Source organism: Nesoenas mayeri (assembly GCF_963082525.1).
Source record: "Nesoenas mayeri genome assembly, chromosome: 18".
Taxonomy (NCBI): Eukaryota; Metazoa; Chordata; class Aves; order Columbiformes; family Columbidae; genus Nesoenas; species Nesoenas mayeri.
Genome location: NC_137566.1, coordinates 9582097 through 9602768, shown reverse-complemented (window position 1 = coordinate 9602768; position 20672 = coordinate 9582097). Strand labels below are relative to the sequence as shown.

The following is a 20672-nucleotide window of genomic DNA, read 5'->3' as shown; positions in this document are numbered from 1 at the left end:
GCAGCAGAGCCACCAGAAGCGGTAAGAAAGAGTTGAGCCCCTATTTCCTGGCTGGCTCTGCTCGCCTCTAGTGCTGGTTAATGTGTTTTTTTGCAGCAGGGGCTGAAGGGACGGGAAGAGGAGGAGGAGGAGAAGAGCATTGGAGGAAGGCAGGGGCCCCTCGGCCATCGTGACAGGGACAGCCAGCCCGGAGGGAGCCTCTCGGTGAGTGGAGCCCGATTGCGGGAACCTGCCGTGGGCTGTGCGAGAAACTCCCGCCCGTGTCGCGGGATTTCCCAGGTGGGACTTTGCAGCTTTGCTGGGCTTTGGGGGAACAGTGAGGGGACAGTGGGGGCTTTGGAGGCCACGTGGCAGCAAGTGGGGGGGTCTCGGTGGGGTGAACCCCATGGCAGCCCCAGGGTTTGTGTGTGGGGGGGGTGGTGCTGACCTGTGAGACCCCCACTGCACCCCCAACTTGTGTACCCTAAACCACGCACCCGGAGCAAACCCTGTGCACAGGAGCTGGGGGGTCTGCGGGCAGAATCTGTTCCTGTCCCCCCCAGTAGCCATCACACCGCCCTCTTTTGATAGGGAGCAAACCTTGTGCCTTCGTTGTGGCCAAACAGCTCCTGAAAACAAGGGGAAAAGAAAAGAAAGTGTTTTTTGCAGGCATGAGCGAGCACAGGCGCTGCTGTGCACTGCGCATTCCCAAGCCCCTTTTTTTAAGTGAGGCCCCTCGTAAGGCTGTTTGGGAGCCGCACACGCCTGCAACTGGGATCCTGTTTCTCTGCTGGGAGTGGGTACCAGAGGGTCCCAGCAACTGCTCGGGGACATGCCCAGGGGCTCCCCCCAGCCACCTGGAGCTGCTCAGCCCCTTGCACAGCACTCAGAGATGCTGCTCCCACCCAAACAGTGGTGAGCGCCCCCAGCGAAGTGTTTTTGGGATCCGCAGGTGGAGATGTCCTACGTGAGCTGCGCCTTGCGGGCGGCCGCCCCCCGCTGCCTGCCGCCCCCATGGAGAAACCCCCGGCCCCTCAGCAGCACGAGGGGCCCCACGGCGAGGAAGAGCGTCCCATACCAGAAGACGCTGAAGGAGGAAGGCTCGGGGAGCAGGGAGCCCAGCCGGTCCCCGCCGCCCTCGGCAGAGGTGGTGGTGATCGGAGGGGGCAGCCTGGGCTGCCAGACCACCTACCACCTGGCCAAGCAGGGGGTGAGCAGCGTGGTGCTGCTGGAGAGGGACCGCCTGACCTCGGGGACCACCTGGCACACGGCCGGTGAGGCGGGGGGCACAGCGGGGTGATCCCTGGGGTGGGGGATACGGGGATGTTCATGGTTTGGGATGTGCTGTTGTCCGTGGAGTGGATCCATTGCACAGGTCTGGATGTACCGGAGAGTTTTGGCTCTAAATGCGGAGAATTTGGGGTTTTCTCATTTTCCTTTTAGCATAACTTTTTGTTAAGAAAACATGCCCCAAATTTTCCTTATTTTAAAAAAAGGTTTATATGACTATGGGAAAACTAAACAGTATATTTCCACACCTTTTTTTTTTCTTTTCTTTAAGCCCATTTTCTTTGGCAAAGACGAGGGAGCTAGAAGCATTTAATTCAAAAATCTTTTTGAGAATTTTGTCTCTTTTGGAATAGTCTGCTCCAGAAACCCTTTTTTCCCTCCATTCATTTAATGCCCAAGGAAAGTAGAAATCAATGATTTGTAGCACTCTCACGTCACCACGAGACGGAGCAAGAGCCCCAGCCGTGTGACACAGACCATGCCTGGGACAGTGGGGTCCCCTCTGCACCCCACAACAGGAGAGTGATGGAGCTGCCTGTCCCACCTGCAGGCTGTGTCCCCATGTCCCTCCTTGTCCCCCCATCCCAGGTCTGCTGTGGCAGCTGCGTCCCAGCGATGTGGAGGTGGAGCTGCTGGCGCACACAAGGGACGTGGTGAGCCGGGAGCTGCCGGCAGAGACCGGGCTGCACACAGGCTGGGTGGAAAACGGAGGGCTCTTCATCGCCTCCAACAAGCAGCGCCTGGACGAGTACAAGAGGCTGATGTCGGTAAGGAGAAGCCCCTTGGTGTGTGTCCCCCCCGGCTGGGTGTGCTGCTGGAGGTTGTGGGTGTTTGATCTCAAGCACAAGGGAGTAGGGCTGTGAGTCCCAGGGCTGTGGGATGTCCTAGGGTGTCTGGATGTCCCATCCTGGACATCTTCATCCTACCTGGAGAACGGCAAGTGGCTGGGGTCATGCTTCAGGGCAGCCACACGGCTTCTGTAAAGCTGCTGCTATCAGGCAAAATGCCAGCGAAGTAGGCAAAATTAAATCTAACCATGGATTTTTGCCCATTCAGATAGCGATAGCATCATTTTTCCAGCTGTGCAACCATCTTGCATGGGACTATGGCACCATATTGCCTGAAATCTGTGCAGACCATCCCACTCCGTGCTGCGTTTCAGGCTTGCTTTGGGGCAGCAGTTACTTTATATGGGAGAGAAACATGTCCTGGGGTCTCCTCCTCCTCCAGCAGCAAGTGATGAGCAAAGCCTTTGCTGCCTGCTTGAGCTGCTGGTTTTCTTGCCCGGTTGGCAGCTGGGGAAGGTGTACGGTGTGGAGTCCTATGTCCTGACCCCGGCGCAGACCAAGGACCTGTACCCGCTGATGAACATCGACGACCTGTACGGCACGTTGTACGTCCCCAAGGACGGCACCATGGATCCAGCTGGTACCTGCTCAACTCTTGCCAGAGCGGCAACCGCCAGAGGCGCTACGGTAGTTCCTAATTAGTAATTACTCATTAATGCCTGTTGATCCTGGGAGGAGACTTCATCCTCTGCCTTCTCCATCTCCTTCCCACTGGAGCAGAGCTCCTGCAGCATCACGTCTTTGCCTGTTGTCCTGTTTGGCTTTGGAGTTTCTTTGGGTCACAGCAGCAAAGCTGGCAGGAGCTGTGAGATCCAAGGAAAATACAGGATGAGAAAAAGACCTTTAAGAGCAAGAGGTGACAGCACCCAAGGGAGTTTCCGTGAAAAAGTGGAGGTTTTAGGGTCAGGTAACACAATCTGCTCCTCAAGGCAGAGTCTACCAGCCTTGGTGTGTTGTTTTGCTCAAGCGTGTGTAAATATTATAATAAACATCCTACACAAATGCAGGAGCACAGAGTAGCCATTTAAGCCTGAGTTTCAGGGAGGTGTGTTATTACCAGCAGTACCAGTAATTGCTGTTGGGAAAGGTGCCATATGCTGGTTGGATTCACCTTTCCTAGGTTTGGGGGATGGATATCAAGTGAGCCAGGTTGTCCCACTGCCCTGGTGACCCTGCTGTGACTCTGCTGCTCTTCCTCTGCCACCAGATCATCGAGAACTGCCCGGTCACCGGCATCCAGGTCAGAGCTGATGATTTTGGGGTGAAGAGGGTGTATGCAGTGGAGACAGCCCATGGGACCATCCAGACGCCCTGTGTGGTGAACTGTGCAGGTATGGGTCACAGAGCATGGCAGGAAAGGGGGGTGGCTTTGCATCAGTTCTTGTCACACCCATCTGGCTGTCACCCCCCGACCACCACAGGTGTCCTGGGGATAAGGAGAGCTCAGGGGGGCTGCTCTCTCCACAGGTGTGTGGGCGCGAGCACTGGGCCGGCTGGCTGGGGTGCAGGTGCCGCTGGTAGCGATGCATCATGCCTACGTGGTGACCGAGCGCATCGAGGGCATCCAGGTCAGTCCGTGTGGCTGCAGATCCTCCGCTCCAGAGGCTTCTGCTCCCTTTGCATGGGTGGGATAAGACAGACACCCCTGGCATGCCCAGACCTGCCTGGCATCCCCCCCTAGCACAAGTCTGTGCTGCCAGGTCAGGCTCTGCACCCAGCAGAGTGCAGAAGAATGAATTTTTGACACTGAGAGTGGTGAGAGCCTGGCCCAGATTGGCCAGAGAGGTGGTGGGTGAACCATCCCTGGAGGCATCCCAGGCCAGGCTGGACGGGGCTCTGAGCAACCTGAGCTGGTGAAGATGTCCCTGCTCATGGCAGGGGTTGGAATTAGATGACCTTTGAAAGTCCCTTCCAACCCAAACCATTCTGTGCTTCAATGAAGTGCACACCCAGCAGCTTTTTCTCCTGGCAGGACTATCAGACTACCTTTAATAGAGTTGTATTTAATATTTAACTATGTTATGACTAGCAGGATAACTTTATTCATGTTTTTTTAATTTCTCAGTAGAACTGTTATAGACTATCTGATGTGTTTGGTGTCTGACAGCAGCGTTCATAAAGATGTTGAACTCTTTCTGAACAAGCCCCAGTCCCCGGTGTGCAGAGGTGGAGCTCTCCAAGCATTTCTAAATGCTCCCAAGAAATCTGTTCCTGCCATTTGGCTGTGCAGAGTTGTTCAGGAGTTGAAGGAGACTCCATTCACTCAGGCACTGGGGCTTTGAGGGTGACACGTTATTTAGTTTCCATCCCATCCATTTCTATCCCAGGTTTGCTGGAGCTGACCTGGGTGCCTTCCCCTTGGGGTACCCAACTTTTGGGAGTATCCACAGAGCCACTGCTGCTCCTCCCCATCCTTGTAGGTCATCCCAGACCCCCAGCTCATCCCTCTCAGCCTCTCTGGGGTGCAACTGGGCCAGTGTCAGGGTCTCCCCATAGCTCTTGGACCCCTCTCACCTCTCTGCTCCCTCTCCCCATTTTTCAGAACATGCCAAACGTTCGTGATCACGACGCTTCGGTGTATCTCCGTCTCCAAGGTGATGCCCTTTCTGTGGGTGGATATGAGTCAAATCCCATCTTCTGGGAGGAGGTGAGCGGTGCCAGGAGGTTTTTTCCCTGGGGAAAGGAGCCAGGTTTTCAGTCTCTATTTGCTATAACCTTCAAGGCTGCCAGAGCTGAGAAATCCTTAAGCCCTCAGCTGTACTGTATTTTATGTCCCAATTCTTGTTTTGTACCTCCAGGTATCAGAAAAATTTGCTTTTGGCCTCTTTGATTTGGACTGGGATGTTTTCACACAACACATTGAAGGTGCCATCAACAGGGTGCCGGTGCTGGAGAAAACAGGCATTAAATCCACAGTCTGCGGGCCAGGTAACGTGGCAGCAGTGGCACCGTGATGGCTGTGTCCCTCCAAGGATGATGTTGCTAGAGATGAGGGGAAATTTCATATTCTGGCGAGAAGAACAACTCTCTGAAGGCAGAGAAAGTGACTGTGGTCTGGCTGCAATGGTGTCATCTTCCAAGGGGTGGCATCCCAGGCTTAGCTTAGGTGGAGAAACAGCTGTGGAGTTTATTGTCTTGGTCTGAACTGGGGGGTGGCTGGCACAGATTTACAGCCAATGTTGTGGCCACTGGCCTGAGGAATTAAGTGGCAGGTTTTTTTCAAGCAATGGCCATTGTTTTACCACATGTTATCTTTTGTTATTATTTTTTCTATTTGCTTCTGGGCCGATGACATTAGATTTACCCAGATTTTACATCCCGGGCTGTCTGGTGTGGGGTTAATGCCCACCGCATCGCTGCAGCAGCAGCTGGAGGTGACGCCAACCATCGAACCTGAGCTCTGCACACTTGATTTGGCCCTGAAATCCACCACAGGCTGAAAAAAAATAAGAGACATTTGTGGTCAGGCTGGACGGGGCTCTGAGCAACGTGAACTATTGAAGATGTCCCTGCTCATGGCAGGGGTTGGAGTAGATGAGCTTTGAACCAAACCATTCTATGCTTCTGTGATTTAATATGTGTCTGTGTGCATATATGTATAGTCACACAAGCTTCTGAAGCAAATATATGTATATATTTGTATGTATATTTGCTTCAGGAGCCTGCACAAGACACGTACGTGATGCTGGGCAGCCCAGTACCAGGGAAGCCTCCCCTTTGGGTGCTGTGGGAGAGGCGCAGGTGGGGGATGCTCGAGCTGGGATGCTGGGGAGTGCTCAGTGTTGGTCCAGTTCTGGCCCCATCGACCTCTCTGGGAACAGTAGGAGGCCAAGGCGAGCACAGGAAGCTGTAGGAACTCTGCTCCTAAAGTGTGTGATGTGTCCCCAGAACATCTGTCCTGGCCCTCTCTGTCTTGTAGAGTCCTTCACAGCCGACCACAAACCACTCATGGGGGAAGCCCCAGAGGTCCGAGGCTTCTTCTTGGGCTGTGGCTTCAACAGTGCTGGTAAGAGAGACCTGAAGGGATCCCACCTCGGGCACCGTGTCCCGGGCAGAGCCGGGTACCCAGAGCTGTGCTTGGCCTCACCTGTGTCCTCACCTCTTCCCCAGGGATGATGCTGGGAGGCGGCTGTGGGAGGGAGCTGGCTCACTGGATCATCCACGGGCGGCCAGAGAAGGACATGTATGGCTATGACATCAGGCAAGTCACCCACAGTCTCCTTCACTGACACCCCACGTCCTTGGGTGGTCCATGGGGACAGGTTTTGAGGCTGGGCTGGGTGCTGGTGTCAGGAGTGTGTGTCTGGGCACCATCCGTGCCACAGCCTGTGTCCCTCCAAGGAGCTGAAATCAATTAGGCTCGATGGCTTTAATGAATTTACGCGTGGGATTTATCTCATTTGCCTCATTTCGCTTCTATGCAAACGGCTTCCATCAGACACAAGGAGATTGCAGTGATGGGAAAGGACAGGGTAATTATGTTTGGATTTTGTTGTTGTTCAATTAGTTCCGTGCCTAATCCTCTAAGTTAATAATCGGGGGTGATGATTTAAACAGCAGAAAGATTAGCTTTCCCCCTGGTCTGCAGCACAACATGGGCCGGGAGTTTTGATGATGCAGATGTTGGCTCTGTAATTGCTTTTGACTTGCTTGATTATATTAATATTTGATTTGTTTGGGGCTTTATTGTAGGGCTGCTAGTGACAGCAACCACCTTGTCGGGGACAACGCTTTTAAAATCATGTTGTTTTAGTGGCAAATACCCCATTGACTTGGGCTGGGAGGAGAGAGCAGCTGGTGTTGGTACCCACAGATGGGCCAAGCCTGGGAAGGAGAAATCCCTGGGCTGGTTTGGCACAACCGCAGCCATCGCAGGGCTGAGCTGTGCCAGGGGACCCCAGTCCCGAGCATCCCCTGTATCCCATCTGCCCCATCATCAACCTATGTCAGTCTTATATATATATTTTATTTAATTTTGGTGACAATTACTAAGCTTTTGTCGGCACCCAAGGAAGCTGAAAGTATTGTTTTAAAGGGTCCTGTAAATGACATCTTGTCTCGCCTGCTGCCTGCCTCTCTTTCTTCAGCTCCAGGAAAGCTGCTGCTGGCACCCGGGGCTGCTGTCCCTGAGTTATAGTCTCTGGTAATAACAACCCAAGTGTGTGCTGAGCTGGCACATTCCTTCAAAGAGATTTTCTGTTTGAAAGATGAAAATATGTCAGACAAATTTAAAATGCTTCAAGTTTTATTTACATTTCAGGCTAGGCAGAACTCGATGAAAAATGTAAGGAATATCCAGGGCTTTTTCCCCCGGGTTTACATCCGGGCTGTGCGTTGGGCATGCTTTGAGGCCGGCCCCATGCTGAGGTAGAGAAGAATTAACCTTAATTCTCATCTTTTAAAATATTTTCCCCTCCCAGCGGGGCTGTTCTGCTTCCAGTTGCTCTGGGGTCAACTGGTGTGGGGCTGCAGAGCTGGGTGGGGGCTACAGCACAGCCAGCACCAAGCTCCCTTGGTTCCTCTGCTCTCCTACCCATTAAACAGCTGCAGAAATACCAATTTTACACCGCAGCAGCTGCATCCACATCTGGCTGTGGCCAAGGGGGCCATGCCTGCCGGAGGAGGCTGGTGGGCTCATCCGCATGCTCCCCTCTCCCTGCCTTCCAGGAGGTTTCACCGCTCCCTCACCGACAACAACCGCTGGATCCGGGAGCGGAGCCACGAGTCCTACGCCAAGAACTACTCGGTCGCCTTCCCGCACGACGAGCCGCTGGCGGGGCGCAACGCCAGGAAGGACCCGCTGCACGAGGTGAGGACGCGCGTCCCATCCCGGGCTGCCGCGTGGGGAGCGATGGGAGATCCTGGTGGCACCCTTGCAGCAAAAAAGAGGTGGCAAGGAGCAGCCGCAGCTGGATTGCTCCCCAAGGCAGCATTTTGCATCCGTGTTCCCACCCCTGAACCCCAAAGCTCGCTGGGTGCGTGATGTGAGGGTGCCGAGGGAATGGACAGTTTATTGGTAGAGATGCCAAGCGTTATTGTAATATTTAACTTGGCAGATATGGTTTAAGAGCCCGGTGATGGTCTCGGGGCAAGGGAAGGGTGGAGAGAAGGGTTCAAAGGCTAATTTAATCCACTGCCAGCCCAGCTCAGGGGTAGTCACGAGGGCTGTGGGGTGCTGGCTGCCCCTGGTGATCTCCTGCCCCCCGCTCACCGTGTCTTGCTCACAGCTCAGCAGCAGCTTTTCCTCCCGAAAACAGCATCTTGCAATGCAGAGCGAGGCCGGGACACGAGGAGGGATGCGGGAAGAGTGGGGAGCAGCTGTTTTGCCAGCACCCCAATAAGTCCTGCTGGTTTTGCTCCCTGGAGCTGCAGCCAGGGCTCCTCCCTGCTCCTGCCTTCGCCAGCTGCTTCCTCGCATAAATCTTCATAGGCGAACACTTTCAAGATGCAGCACTTGAGAAAAATATCAGTTTCCAGTGGTTTGCTGTTTCTGTTGCTCAGAAACTCCAAAATCACCCAGGGTGACCTGGGGCTGCTGCCTTGTCCCACCTTGTCAGTGCTGGCTCCAATCCCAGCCCCAGCAAGGAGCAGCCACAGTTTTAAAGCCCATTTCTTCTTGTCACCAATTCACATCACACCATTCCCCTGCCGGTGGAGAACAGCGGCTCAAGCAGTAAAACAGACGTCCCTCCCCGCTGTCCCCCGGTGTTTGGTTGACAGCTCGGTTGTTTTCTGTCACCGAGGATGCAATTTATTTTTTAATAGCATGTCTAATAAGCGATGCCCATTTGACTGACAGCCTGGTATTTATACACGCAGCACAAGAACATGTGCTGTGTTTTATAAATAGGCACTGAATCATTGCTGAAACATTCAACAAAATCTATTCTTCTTCCGAATAGAGGCACCAAACAAAAATATCTTAATGGATCCCTAATTAATTGCATGCAGAGAGATTTTCCTGAGAGCATAGAGGAGGAATGAGAAGGTTGTCATATAAATCTTAAATGTTATTATATAATTACTCTTGCAAACATGGGGGGGAATCTTGCTCTCTGGATTTAGCATCTTTCGGTCAGTAATTCACGCATCGTAGCACAAGGTTTGGTGGGGAGCACAGCTGGGCTGCCAGACTCCTGCCCATGGGCTGCTGTGGAGGCAAATACCTTTCTCGGGGACAAAAACATCAGGCAATTTGCAGGCAGCTGGGGTTTGCCACTGTTTTAAAAGATAAACTGCAGAGCTGCTTGTGGCTGCTGATAGCCAAAGCCAAGGGGTCACAAGTCTTGAGCACACACTCAAGAAAGGCAGCCTGGGCAATGCTCAAAAAGCTGGGAAAAGGCGCCTTTTTTTTAACCATTTGTTTCTATTTCTCTGGCTTTGCTTCGCATAGGAGCTGCTGCGCCAGGGCTGTGTTTTCCAGGAGAGACATGGCTGGGAGAGGCCGGGCTGGTTCAGCCCCGGGGGGGCAGCCCCGGTAAGCATAGCACCCCAAAACGGGTCCGTAAAAGCTGTTGGGCTTTAACTCAATGTAATGGTGACAAGAAGATCCATGTGTGCATGTTGTGCTCATCTGTCTGCTTGCAATGCCCCCAAATGAGAGGCACTGATCTCATTTCTATATATTGATGTCATTTCTATATATTGAAAAGCAGCGGGCAGGGCTGCTGGGGTAGGAACCCGTCACTGTGGGTGGGGATGCTGGGGTGGGAACCCATCACTGTGGGCAGGTCCTGCATGGACCTTTTGCCTCTCCCAGCATGGGGTAAACGTGCCTGGGAGCAGCCCCTCTTCTTCAGCCTCATGTTGTCTTCCTCACTACCTCCTGTTCTCTTGCTTCCCCCCTTTAGGTCCTGGATTATGACTACTATGGTGCATATGGCCGGGAGCGCCACGGGGACTATACCTACAACCGGCTGCTGGGGAACGAGTACACCTTCGATTTCCCCCCTCACCATGACATTGTGAGTCGTGCCCCCCTAGCCAAAACCGCTGGGCACATCTGGAGCCAGGGGGATTTGAGGCAGCAGAGCCTGTGCCACACCGCTGCTCTGGGGGGTGTTTGTGAGGCTCAGAGGGAGGGGAAGCTGCAAGCTTTGCCCAAAACCAGGGAAAATGTGCCCAAAAGATTAAGAGAAATGCACGACTTGTGCTTGGAAACAACGATGGAGGAGCCTTGGGAATTTTACTGCTGCTTCCCAAATGAAAAAGTTGAGACCAGCTTAGGGGAGGTACCCGATGTGATAGAATTTATTATTATTGATAACTGTCACTGTATTTGTGACATAAGGAATGGAACCGAGCATCCAGGAAAGCCTGTTGAATTTGCTCCATTTAATACCTGATTTTTCAGGAGTGTTTTGAAGCCTTACAACCTCCAAAGGCACCAGGCGAGTTTTCTGGTGTTTTTTTTCTCATTACATAAATGGTTTTAATATGCGCCTCCCTTTGGGGAGTGAGAATAAGGCACGACTTTGCGTTTGCTTTCGTTGTAGATCAAGAAGGAATGTTTAACGTGCAGAAATGCCCTGGCGCTCTTCGACATGTCATATTTTGGGAAATTCTACCTGGTTGGTCCTGAAGCAACCAAAGCGGTGAACTGGCTGTTCACAGCCGACGTGAGCAAAGCGCCAGGTACCAGCTCAGCCCCCGATTCCGGCCGCATTCTGCCTCTGCCGAGCGCTGCCCTGGGAAATCAAATCTCACAGCAAAACAAACCCGGGACGCAAATGGGCTTTTCTTTAAAATGCTGCTTTGGCAGAGGGTGTGGGAAGCGTGTGACAGTGATTGCTGTCCCTGTCCTCACTGGGGGCTGCGTTCTGCTCTCATTCACACAGGAACTAATGAGCTGGGGTGTGATGGGTCTCACCCGCTGGCTCCGGCTGTGGATCACAGCTGGAAATGTGATGGGGACTGGAGTAAATCAAGCACAACCCTCACCAGCTGCAGTTCACACGGGAAGAAGCTGCCCCTTCTTTGGGGATGGGGTGCAGCTTATAGCATTTCCAAGGATGCAGTTTCAGCTCCTCTCACAGATCCCAAGGGGATAAAGCCCAACTCCCTCCTGGTGCTGGGACATCCAGAGTCCATCAGGGCATCCCCAGGCAGTGGCAGCTGACGTAGCGATGAGGATAAGTTTCCCTGGTACCTGCCACACTCTGCCAGGGCCAGCTGATGGGCAGCGCTGCCCATCTCCTTCCCCAGGCTCCACCGTGTACACCTGCATGCTGAACCAGCGGGGTGGTGTGGAGAGCGACCTGACCGTCAGCCGGATCAGCCCCGGGGACCCGGCCTCCCCCCTGGCCCCCACCTTTGAAGGTAAGAGCCCTGAACATGGGGATGCTGCAGGCAGGTGCGATTCTGCAGCTACTGTGGGCCTGGGGGGGATCTCTGTATAGATTTACCCCCCGATAATTCAGCCCCCAGCCTCTACTGCTGCCTTTTTCAGCTGCATCAATGCACACAAAGACCTTTCCAGTCCTGGGGAGCTGTGGTGGCTGATTTGGGGCTGACAGCATCTCTTCCTTCTCAGCCATGCTTGGGAGTGATTGCATTTACCTAATAACAGCCACCTGGCTTTTTCCACCTCCACCCTTCAATCCCTGTAACCCAATTATCCCCCTTGTCCCTGGGGCCCTGCAGTGCTCATTGGCGTTATTGGGTTTGTCCAGCCCCGGCTGGCGGCTCTGACCTCTCCCCAAGTCCTTATCAGCTGCAATAAAGAGGAATTGAAATGGAGCAGAGCAGCCAGCCCAGAGGGCAGAAATGGCATTAGGCAGTGGCAGCAGAGCAGGAGGACACTGAGCTGGTCGCTCGGGCTGCCACCAGAAGGGAGGTTTGCACTGGGGTGGCCAGTGCCTGCAGAGCCCTGTCCCCATGCAGTGTCACCCTTGGAGATGCTGCGTGGAAGGGAGCAACCCTTGGGGTGGTGGGTGTTGTGGGATTGATGGGTGTTTTGGGGATGATGGGTGTTGCAGGGACAATCTCACCATCTTTGCCCCGACGTGCTCGGGTACCAGTGAGCAATTCCCTCCCCGTGGGCGATTCCTGCATCCCTCTTGTCTGGGATGCTGGCGGGGGGCAGAAGGATCACAGGGAGTAGATGGCAGAGCTGCAGGGTTTGTCAGGCGATGGAGGAGTTTAATTGCAGCAAAGTCTATTTTTCCAATTACAGTAGGTGGCTGCACTTATTATCATTATGACAGATTATCAGAGAGCAATTTTGTAGTGGCAGGAAAGAGAAGAGGAAGATTGATTACGTATTAATCGGCTCCCAAAACCCATCCTGGGGATTTTTCTACCCAGGATTACTGACAAGGTGGAATTCCTCCTCATATACAGTGCAGCCCCTGCCCTGGTTCTGGTCCGGTTACTGAAGCCCTCCCTGCTCCCATTGGCAGTTCCAGGCTCCCTCTGCACTTTGGTATTCACTCTGTACTGGGACTAAAGAGCAGATGCTTTTGCTGTTGGTCTCAAGGGACGAAGAGTTTTTTTCTCTTCCCTTAATGCTTACACACACACATAGGCACCTTCAGGGCTCAAACAGCTTTTTTGGCTTTTCCTTCTTTCGGGTTTTTGACAGTCATTTGGTTTTCACTGTGCTGAGCACCACAAGTAAAAAGCAGTGTGGCTGTTAGCAGAGCCCCTGAGCCCTCCCTTGCCCCAGCACTATTTAAATCCCTCCCCCTTTTTTGGCAGTCCCCCCAGGGTGTGCAAGCTGGAGAGGCTCAGGGCTGCAGCTCAGCCTCTGGAGAGCAAAACCAGTCCCCAGCTGAGCTGGGCATCATCTCAACCTTATGATCTCGAGCCTTAAAGTCTGCCGGGGGGTGTCTTCCAGGGGATGGCTACTACCTGGCTATCGGTGGGGCTGTGGCTCAGCACAACTGGTCGCACATCACGTCTGTGCTGCAGGACATGAAGCTCCAGTGCAAACTCCTCGACTGCTCGGAGGAGCTGGGCATGATGAGCATCCAGGGCCCCCTGAGGTGGGTGTGGGGAGAGTGTCGTGGCCCCCTCCTTGCACCCTGATGCCTGGCTGATGGAGGGACGCTGGGATGGATGGATGGAGGGATGGATGGAGACATGGATGGTGGGAGGGGTGCAGGGATGGATCGGGAAGTGCTTCAGACAGAGGGCAGATCCCTGTATTGGGTAGGGGTAGGTGTGAGCCCTGCGGCACTGGGTGATGATCTGGATGGAGTGACACTGTTTGCTGGGGAATTTGCATTTCTTTTGAGGCTCTCACAGCATGGCATATTGCCCACATCAGCTCCTGTTCAAAGAGAGAGGTCTGTCTTGCCAACAAGACAAAGCAGCAGGTTTTAGCAATAGCCTGAGCAGGCTGGCGAACTTCATCCTTTCACCACGGCCAATTTGCTGTTTCCCCACAGCCGCGTTGTCCTCCAAGAAGTGCTCGACACCGACCTCAGCAATGAAGCCTTCCCCTTTTCCACCCACAAACTCACCACGGCTGCGGGATGCACGGTAGGATGGGGACAGCCTCTCCAGCTCCTTGGGGACATCTGTTCACTGGGATGACCAGTGACCCACCAGCCTGCACAGCTGAGCATCCTCTGCCAGTGAACCCATCTGCCTCCACGTTGCTGCAGTGGGCAGCTGGGAGGTTTTGCTGGGTTTTTTTGTTGGAAAAGCCCAAAAATTGGGGTGTTTTCTTTCCTGCCAGATGCCAGCCTGCTCTCCCAGCCCAGGCTGAGCTTGAGGAAGGGACGTGGTGACTTGTGGCTTTGCAGCAATGTCAGAGGAACAAGAGATTAGGAGCAAGCACTGGTGATAGAGAGATTTATTTGACACTCCAGATCCCCTCCTTTTCCCCCTACTCACAAAAGAAACAAGATTTAATGTAAAATGTGTCAAGTACCGGCAGTGAGCGGTGGGCAGCCTGCGGAGCCGCTGTATTTGATCACGGGAGAATCCTGACAACCTTAAGCTTTCTGTACAAGCGCAGATTCATCCTGTGTTTGCCCAGACTTCAGGACTCACGTCAGCGGTTATGCAAGAAAAGCAGAGAAATGGTGACACTCTGTGCTAACGCCTCGGGCTGAGCCCCTCGGTGCCGGAGCGAGGGGGCGAGAAGCTTTTGTTGGGGATAGTGTTGCAAAGGGGTGGATGGGTCCCTGAGGTTTGATGGGGGGTTTCACGGTGCTGTCTGCTTGGTTGGGCTCCTCTGTCTCTCTTGGTGTGGGACAGCAAGAAAAGCACCTTAAATCTCTCTTGCACTTCATATGGCAAAGATCAACATGGTGTGAAATTATCCCTGGGGAAAGGGGGTGATGGCAGCTCTCTGGGGAGTTTTGTCATGTGTGAAACTGTTGATTTCACCTGCTTGAAACATCCCAAGTGGAAGAGTTGGTGACCACGAAGTGTCATTTTGTCAGCATTCTGGGAAAACCTGCTGTTGGCAAAAGTTTTGGTACCCGGGAAAAGCTGTTGCAAGTTTTGCCTTGGTTTCTTATTGATGTTTCCCCCATGTAAAATATTCCTTCTGTTGCAAAAACACCTCTTTGGGACAAGGGGTAGGGTTTATACCATGGCCTTCCATGGGAAATCTGGGGAGGGATTGTTCCCAGCACATCCCTCTCCCACAGGAGGGACCGTCCTGGGTGTTTGTTCCGTCTCTCGGGCTGGTGTGTGATGGGAGACAAAGAGGATGAAGTTGCAGTGATAAATCTTATAGAAAGGCAGCAGGAAAACAGGGAGCCGGAGGCAGGCTGGATATTAGTGAAATTGGGTTAAGCCACACACGGACACTTTTCATTCGGAATTAAAGTGGCTTTAATTTCAGTGCAGCTGGTTGCTGAAGGGATTGCTGCGAAATCAAATTAAGGCTACTTGATTTGTGAGCAAGAGCCTAGCCAAGGTTTAGGGTGGTTTAACTAAGCCACAGATTTTGCCCAACAAAGATTAATCCCCCAAACCATCACCATCAGTGTGTCCTGTGCTCCGGATGCCAAAACCCACAGTGTGTCCAGTGTCCCTTGTGGGAACAGTGGCACAGGGGACCCAAAGGCCAATCTATTGCTGCAGGTTGTCCAGCATGTTGCATTTTAGTCTCCACCAGTGAGTTATATCCTCCCCTGTCACGCCTGTAGGAAGCTGATAACATCTCATAATAATCTACTTATCCCCCGGGAAAGGTGTAGAAATGTTCCCGTCTTCAAGAGCGTGATTAGTTTATTTACATTTCACTTCGAGTTTATAAAAAATAATCCAGTCCTGCTTGGAAGAAATCGCTGATTGGAATGTTGTGGCTCCTTTTTGGTGTAAGTGCCCTGACTGCTGCTGGGGCCATTCGGGATGTCACCTCCTTCGGGTCCCCGCCACACAATGAGCGCTGGGGACTTTATCTCACACTGAAATTGGAGTGGGAGGGTTTCTCAGGACATCAGGCTGAAGCCTGTGCTGACATTATCGCCTTCCAGGGGGCTTAAACTGAACCTAACATCTTTAAAAAGTTATTGCTGAGATTTTCAGGCATTAACTCAGTAGCTGAACAAAATCAGCTGGAGTGAAAGGAGAGCGCCAGCAGAGTTAATGACCCTGGAAATTACCGATTGGTTTGTGAGTTTATATATAGCGCCTCTCATTGTATTGAACAGCAGAGAAAGGTCCCCCTTTGAATTTCGCTGCTGGATACAGGCTAAAGTTCAGGTTTTCATTTTCTAGAATATTTCAAATGCTTTTGAATTGCTGCTGAAAGACCTGGGAATTGATGCTATTTCGTAGCTCTGGTTGAAATCTAACAGAAAAACCTGTTCCTAGGGGAATTTAGAAGGAAGCCAGCAGTGTGGGCTGAGCCCAGCCCTTGACATCCCCCTTGGGCTCTGCGGTGATGCAACCCCCAACTGCTGCCTGTGCAAAGCTGGTGCCTGGCACCCCATTTTTCCTGAGAATACCTGGTTTTGGGGTGCGTTGCTCTGCCTCACCGCTCTTGCCCGGATGCTCGCCTCCTCAGAGCAGCAGTGATTTGAGGGGAAGTTTCTCCCAGGAGCAACTTGCTCCTGGAAGTAAAGTGCACTTTAGCTGCAGCGCTGGCTGCTGAGCCGCAGGCAGAGTTAATGAGCTGGGAAGTTGCCCGTCAATCCCCAGAGCATCTTCTGCTGCGATGAAGACAGTAGCTGGCTGCAGCGGCTTGATCCCGGGCTGTTCCCTGGTTAGATGACACCTTTGTGCAGAGGGAAGAGCTTCCCATGTCTGTGCACCTCGAAAAGTGATTCCCGGGCTTTGCACTTTGTGGCTGGGGCAGGAACTGGCTCCCCAGCGTGTCTTCTTGTGAGAAGCCTCAAAATAAGCTCCAAATATCTGTGGCATTCCTTCCTCCTCTCCACTTCAGTTGTAAAGGTTAAGGTGTCTTAACAGCTGCCTTAAACTCTGCTTGAGGACATTGTTTCTGCAGTGCTGGTAGAGCAAGGGGGTGATGGAGGAAGTGAGGATGGATTTGGATTCTGGGATATCTCCCACTGGCCATCCTCACAGCTGAGAGCCCGAGCACCCCTTTGGTGCTTGTGGTGCCTGTCGCTTTGGGCAGCCACTGCTGTTGTCTGGTGTTTGTACCTGGGGTTAGAGAGCACAGCTGAGACCAGCTCCAGGTTGTAGTAAGAGCTCAGCAAATGGCCAGAGGCAGCTCCTGCCTCCACAGCATCCAGAGCCAGCATGGGCAAGACAGCCCCAAAGCTGCTGAGCTAGACAGAACCAGCCTGGAAGTCTCTTCCTAGCTGAAAGCTGCTTTTTTATTTATTTTTTTTATACTGCAGATCACAATCAGGCATGAAACTGAGTTAATCTCTCTCCCAAAGCGAGGTATGCATTTGCAGTTGATGTGCATCCAAAGAGATGAACCATAGGGATGTTTGTGGGGGCGGAGAAATCCAAAGGGATGAAGCAGAGGAAAACGCAGCTCAGACTCCAGAGGTATCTCCAGGGAAGGTGCCCAAGCTGGGGTGTCCCCAGCCAACCTGGAAAGCTTTGGGAATGCAAACTGGCTCAGTGGGGACAGCAGGAGGATGCAGGCAATCCCGCCTGGGCGAAGAGCGGAGGGGACATGGGCAGGGCAGCCCCAGCACAGCCGGGAGGTTTGTGTCCCTGGAGTGCAGGCAGGCAGGAGATCTCCAAGGAGAAGGCTTCCCCAGAGAAACACCAAATCCCCTGTGCTGATCTGCTCATTCCTCTTCGGAGCTTCGTGCGTTCAGTGTAGAGCTGCTTTGGCAGCAGAGAGTCACGCTCTGGAGTACAACCTGCGCTGGGGGAATCCTGAGCATCCCCCTGGGATGAGCAGGCACAGATCGGGGTGCTGGGCTGAGCCCCTGCCTGGGACCATGGGGATTTTGGGTCCCTCTGCCATGGGAGCACCAGCCCAAGCAGGGGGCATCCCCAAGGGGACAGCAGCCACAAAGTACCCCAAAGCAGGAGAGTCCTGTTGGGGACTGGCTTCCCCGTCTGACAGGCTGATTTAGAGACATACAGGGCTGGGGGTGCCCATGGGATTTCTTCCCTGGTGTTGATGAATCAGCAGAGGGAGACAAAAGCCCGGCTGGAGCTGGAGCATCGTGTCTAACCCTAGCCTGGGATCGATGGCTGAAGGATGCTGGATGCAGCCACTTCCACTCATTCACCATCCATTCTGGGCCCTGCCGATAGCTGGGGATGGAGGGGCTCAGGGGAGCTGTTGGTTTAAGGTGCCCAGCTCCATTGCAGGAGTGTTTGGCCTCTTGCCTTTCACAGGTCCGTGCCATGAGGTTGTCGTTTGTCGGCGAGATGGGCTGGGAGCTGCACGTGCCCCGGGAGGACTGCGTGAAGGTTTACCGGGCGGTGATGCAGGCGGGCACCCGGCATGGCATAACCAATGCCGGCTACAGAGCCATCGACAGCCTCAGCATTGAGAAAGGTTTATTGCTTTCCTTACAGCACACTTATTGCTTTGCCTCCAGCCAGGGGACCAGCGTAGATGGTTTTTTTTTCCAGCTTCAAGGGTGGGTTAATGTGACTGGAGATCTGGTGGCTACTGGCAGAGATGCTACTGGTCCCAGTGCTCCTTGCTGAGACTTGCCTGCTATGGGCTCCTCTCCAGGGCTCTTTGTCCAGGGCCAAGTGAATCAGAAGCAACAGGGGTGTCCAAGAGACAGGGTGATGTCTTGGTCTCCTGATGCTGCTCACCCTGGGCTTGCTGCCATGGCAGGGAGAGGCTGGCTGACCCATGCTCGCTCTCTGCAGGGTACAGGCACTGGCACGCAGACCTGCGCCCCGACGACACCCCGCTAGAAGCAGGCTTGGCTTTCACCTGCAAGCTCAAGTCCAGCATCCCCTTCCTGGGCCGGGAGGCTGTGGAGGCTCAGAAAGCCAAGGGCATCTTCCGCCGCCTCGTCTGCTTCACCACCGAGGAGTGAGTACCACTGCCAGCTCTGCACCCGATGCCCTGGGACGAGCATCTTCATCCACCCCCATGCATCCTGCACCCAGGCACGCATGTGGAGCTCAGTTGCAAGCCAGCTCGGCTGTTTTCCATGCTCTAATTCCATCTCTAATTTAAATCCCACCGCGAATTCCCTGCTGGATGTTTAATGGGAGCTGGAAGCGGTGTGACAGGGAGTGGGTTGATCTTGTTTCACCCAGAACAGCAGGCAGTTTTGCAAATGGGGCTGGGCAGAACCAGGGTTCCCCCAAGCCCCCCTGCCCTGTGGGGTGCTGCCGTGGGGCTTTGCTGACGGTGGCTCTGCCTTGGCCTTGCAGGAAGGTGCCGATGTTCGGCCTGGAGGCGATCTGGCGGGACGGCGAGGTGGTCGGCCACATCCGTCGGGCAGACTTCGGATTTGCCATCGACAAAACCATCGCCTACGGCTACATCCGTGACCCTGCAGGGGGCCCGGTGAGTACAGACCCCCGGGAATGGCTGTGCCTCCTTGCTCATGATGGGGGCTTGCTGTGGGAAATTGTAGCACTGTTTTGGTGTAGCAGCCATGTGCACAAGCCCATTGCAAACCTACTGTTACCTGGGGAGCATGATGGGGCAGCCCCTGGCACTTGCTGCAGCTGGTGGCGAGATTGGTGTCACCAACAGTCACTCTGCAGGGCCCCGGTGATGCTCTCCAGCCCAAGCACTGCCTCGGATGTTAATTGCAACCGAGTAATTGCAGCAGTGAATTAACTTATGTTATAGGGAGCAACGACCAATAGGAGCACAGCAGGCTCTTAATTAACCCTGGGAGACTCCTGGATAGTAAATTAGATGTCCTCATTAAGCAGTGCACTGTAGACAGAGGCCAGGGAATGCGTGTGGGGACAGAGGGCTGTGGATCATGTCCCCAGGGACTCTCTCCATTCTGAACCAGGGGCAGTGCATCTGCTCGTGCTTTCAGCCTCTTGCTCGCCTTGATTTTTAATTCTGCATCAGTGCAAGACTCACAGGCCAAGCGGTTTTGTGTTCCAGTTGCCTCCTTAGCCTCTGGGGACCACCTTTTCTCCTCACAGCGCATGTTCTCCCATAGAGCTCCTTTTTCTGGGAAAAACAACCAACCAACCAACAACCTCCAAAAAAATTAACTATTGCATTCTTTTTTATTTTTCAGCCAAGTTCTTTTAAAAATCTATTTTCCTCCCCTCTGTCCATCCTCCTGGGATGGCAGAGCTGGGTTTTCTGCAGAAAGCAGATCTACGGGGGGGTGCGAGAGGCTGCCCAGTGATGGAGCTGGGATGGAGGGGGTCTGGTGCCCCACGGGTACCCGGCAGCACCAGGGGGTTCAGCCGTGGCTCTGCCTTGCAGGTCTCGCTGGATTTCGTGAAAAGCGGCAGCTACCAGCTGGAGCGGATGGGGGTGACGTACCCTGCCCAGGCACACACCAGGTCCCCGTTCGACGCGGACAACAAGCGAGTGAAGGGGTTTTACTGATCGCATGGCAGCGGGTGCTGTGGGTGCCAGGATGGGGAGAGGGAAGATGCCGTCAGGAGCTGCCGGCTGAATTCCCAGCCCTCAGGTGCCCCAGCTGGCTCCAGGGTTTGCTGGGAGAGCCAGGCAAACATCTGCAATGAACTCATCAAGCAAATTTGGGTCAAATTAGAAGGGAAGAGGAGGAAGAGATTCCAAAAAGTGCAAAGATTTTGTTCCTGTGTTTTCTAAATGAAGCAGTACCACCATAGCAATAATTCTTTTCCATGGGTTAATTGGCCTGAAAACAGTGTTTTGCTTGACTGCAAATGAAGTGGTTTCAATTTCTGACTTTGCTGGAAACTCTTTCCCCCAAAATGTAGTTTCACGCTGCCTGGAAATGAATTTTTTTAAAACTAAGTCTGCTGTTAACACAGCTGTATCCTCCAAACCTGTTGTCACTCCGGTCCCTTGCTGTGTCTCTCCCTGATCTGACGGGTGTCACGTCATCCCATCTATGCCCTGGGGACCCGGTGCTGGAGTGGGAGCACTTGGGGGGCACAGAGGGTGCAGGGCTCACGTTGTGGATGCTGTGCCTGCTGCAGGGTTCTTCTGCACCCTGAGATCATTTCCTTTACCCCGGAGGTTTCCAGGCATGTTCCTCCCACCTCTCCAAGCAC

At 53.5% G+C, this 20672-nt stretch overlaps 1 protein-coding gene across 1 annotated transcript; it reads left to right on the top strand.

Moving 5' to 3' along the window:
- Positions 1 to 937: 937 nt before the first annotated feature.
- Positions 938 to 20016, top strand: SARDH (sarcosine dehydrogenase; the record flags this gene model as incomplete). Its single annotated transcript, XM_080355968.1, has 20 exons — positions 938 to 1253; positions 1858 to 2036; positions 2565 to 2744; positions 3325 to 3448; positions 3585 to 3685; positions 4660 to 4764; positions 4916 to 5045; positions 6037 to 6123; positions 6228 to 6318; positions 7785 to 7926; positions 9511 to 9594; positions 9968 to 10081; positions 10613 to 10751; positions 11322 to 11435; positions 12955 to 13102; positions 13508 to 13601; positions 17856 to 18018; positions 18345 to 18513; positions 18861 to 18996; positions 19891 to 20016. 20 exons carry the CDS (start codon positions 938 to 940, stop codon positions 20014 to 20016), a joined length of 2742 nt encoding a protein of 913 aa, XP_080212094.1.
- Between the last annotated feature and the right edge of the window lie 656 nt (positions 20017 to 20672).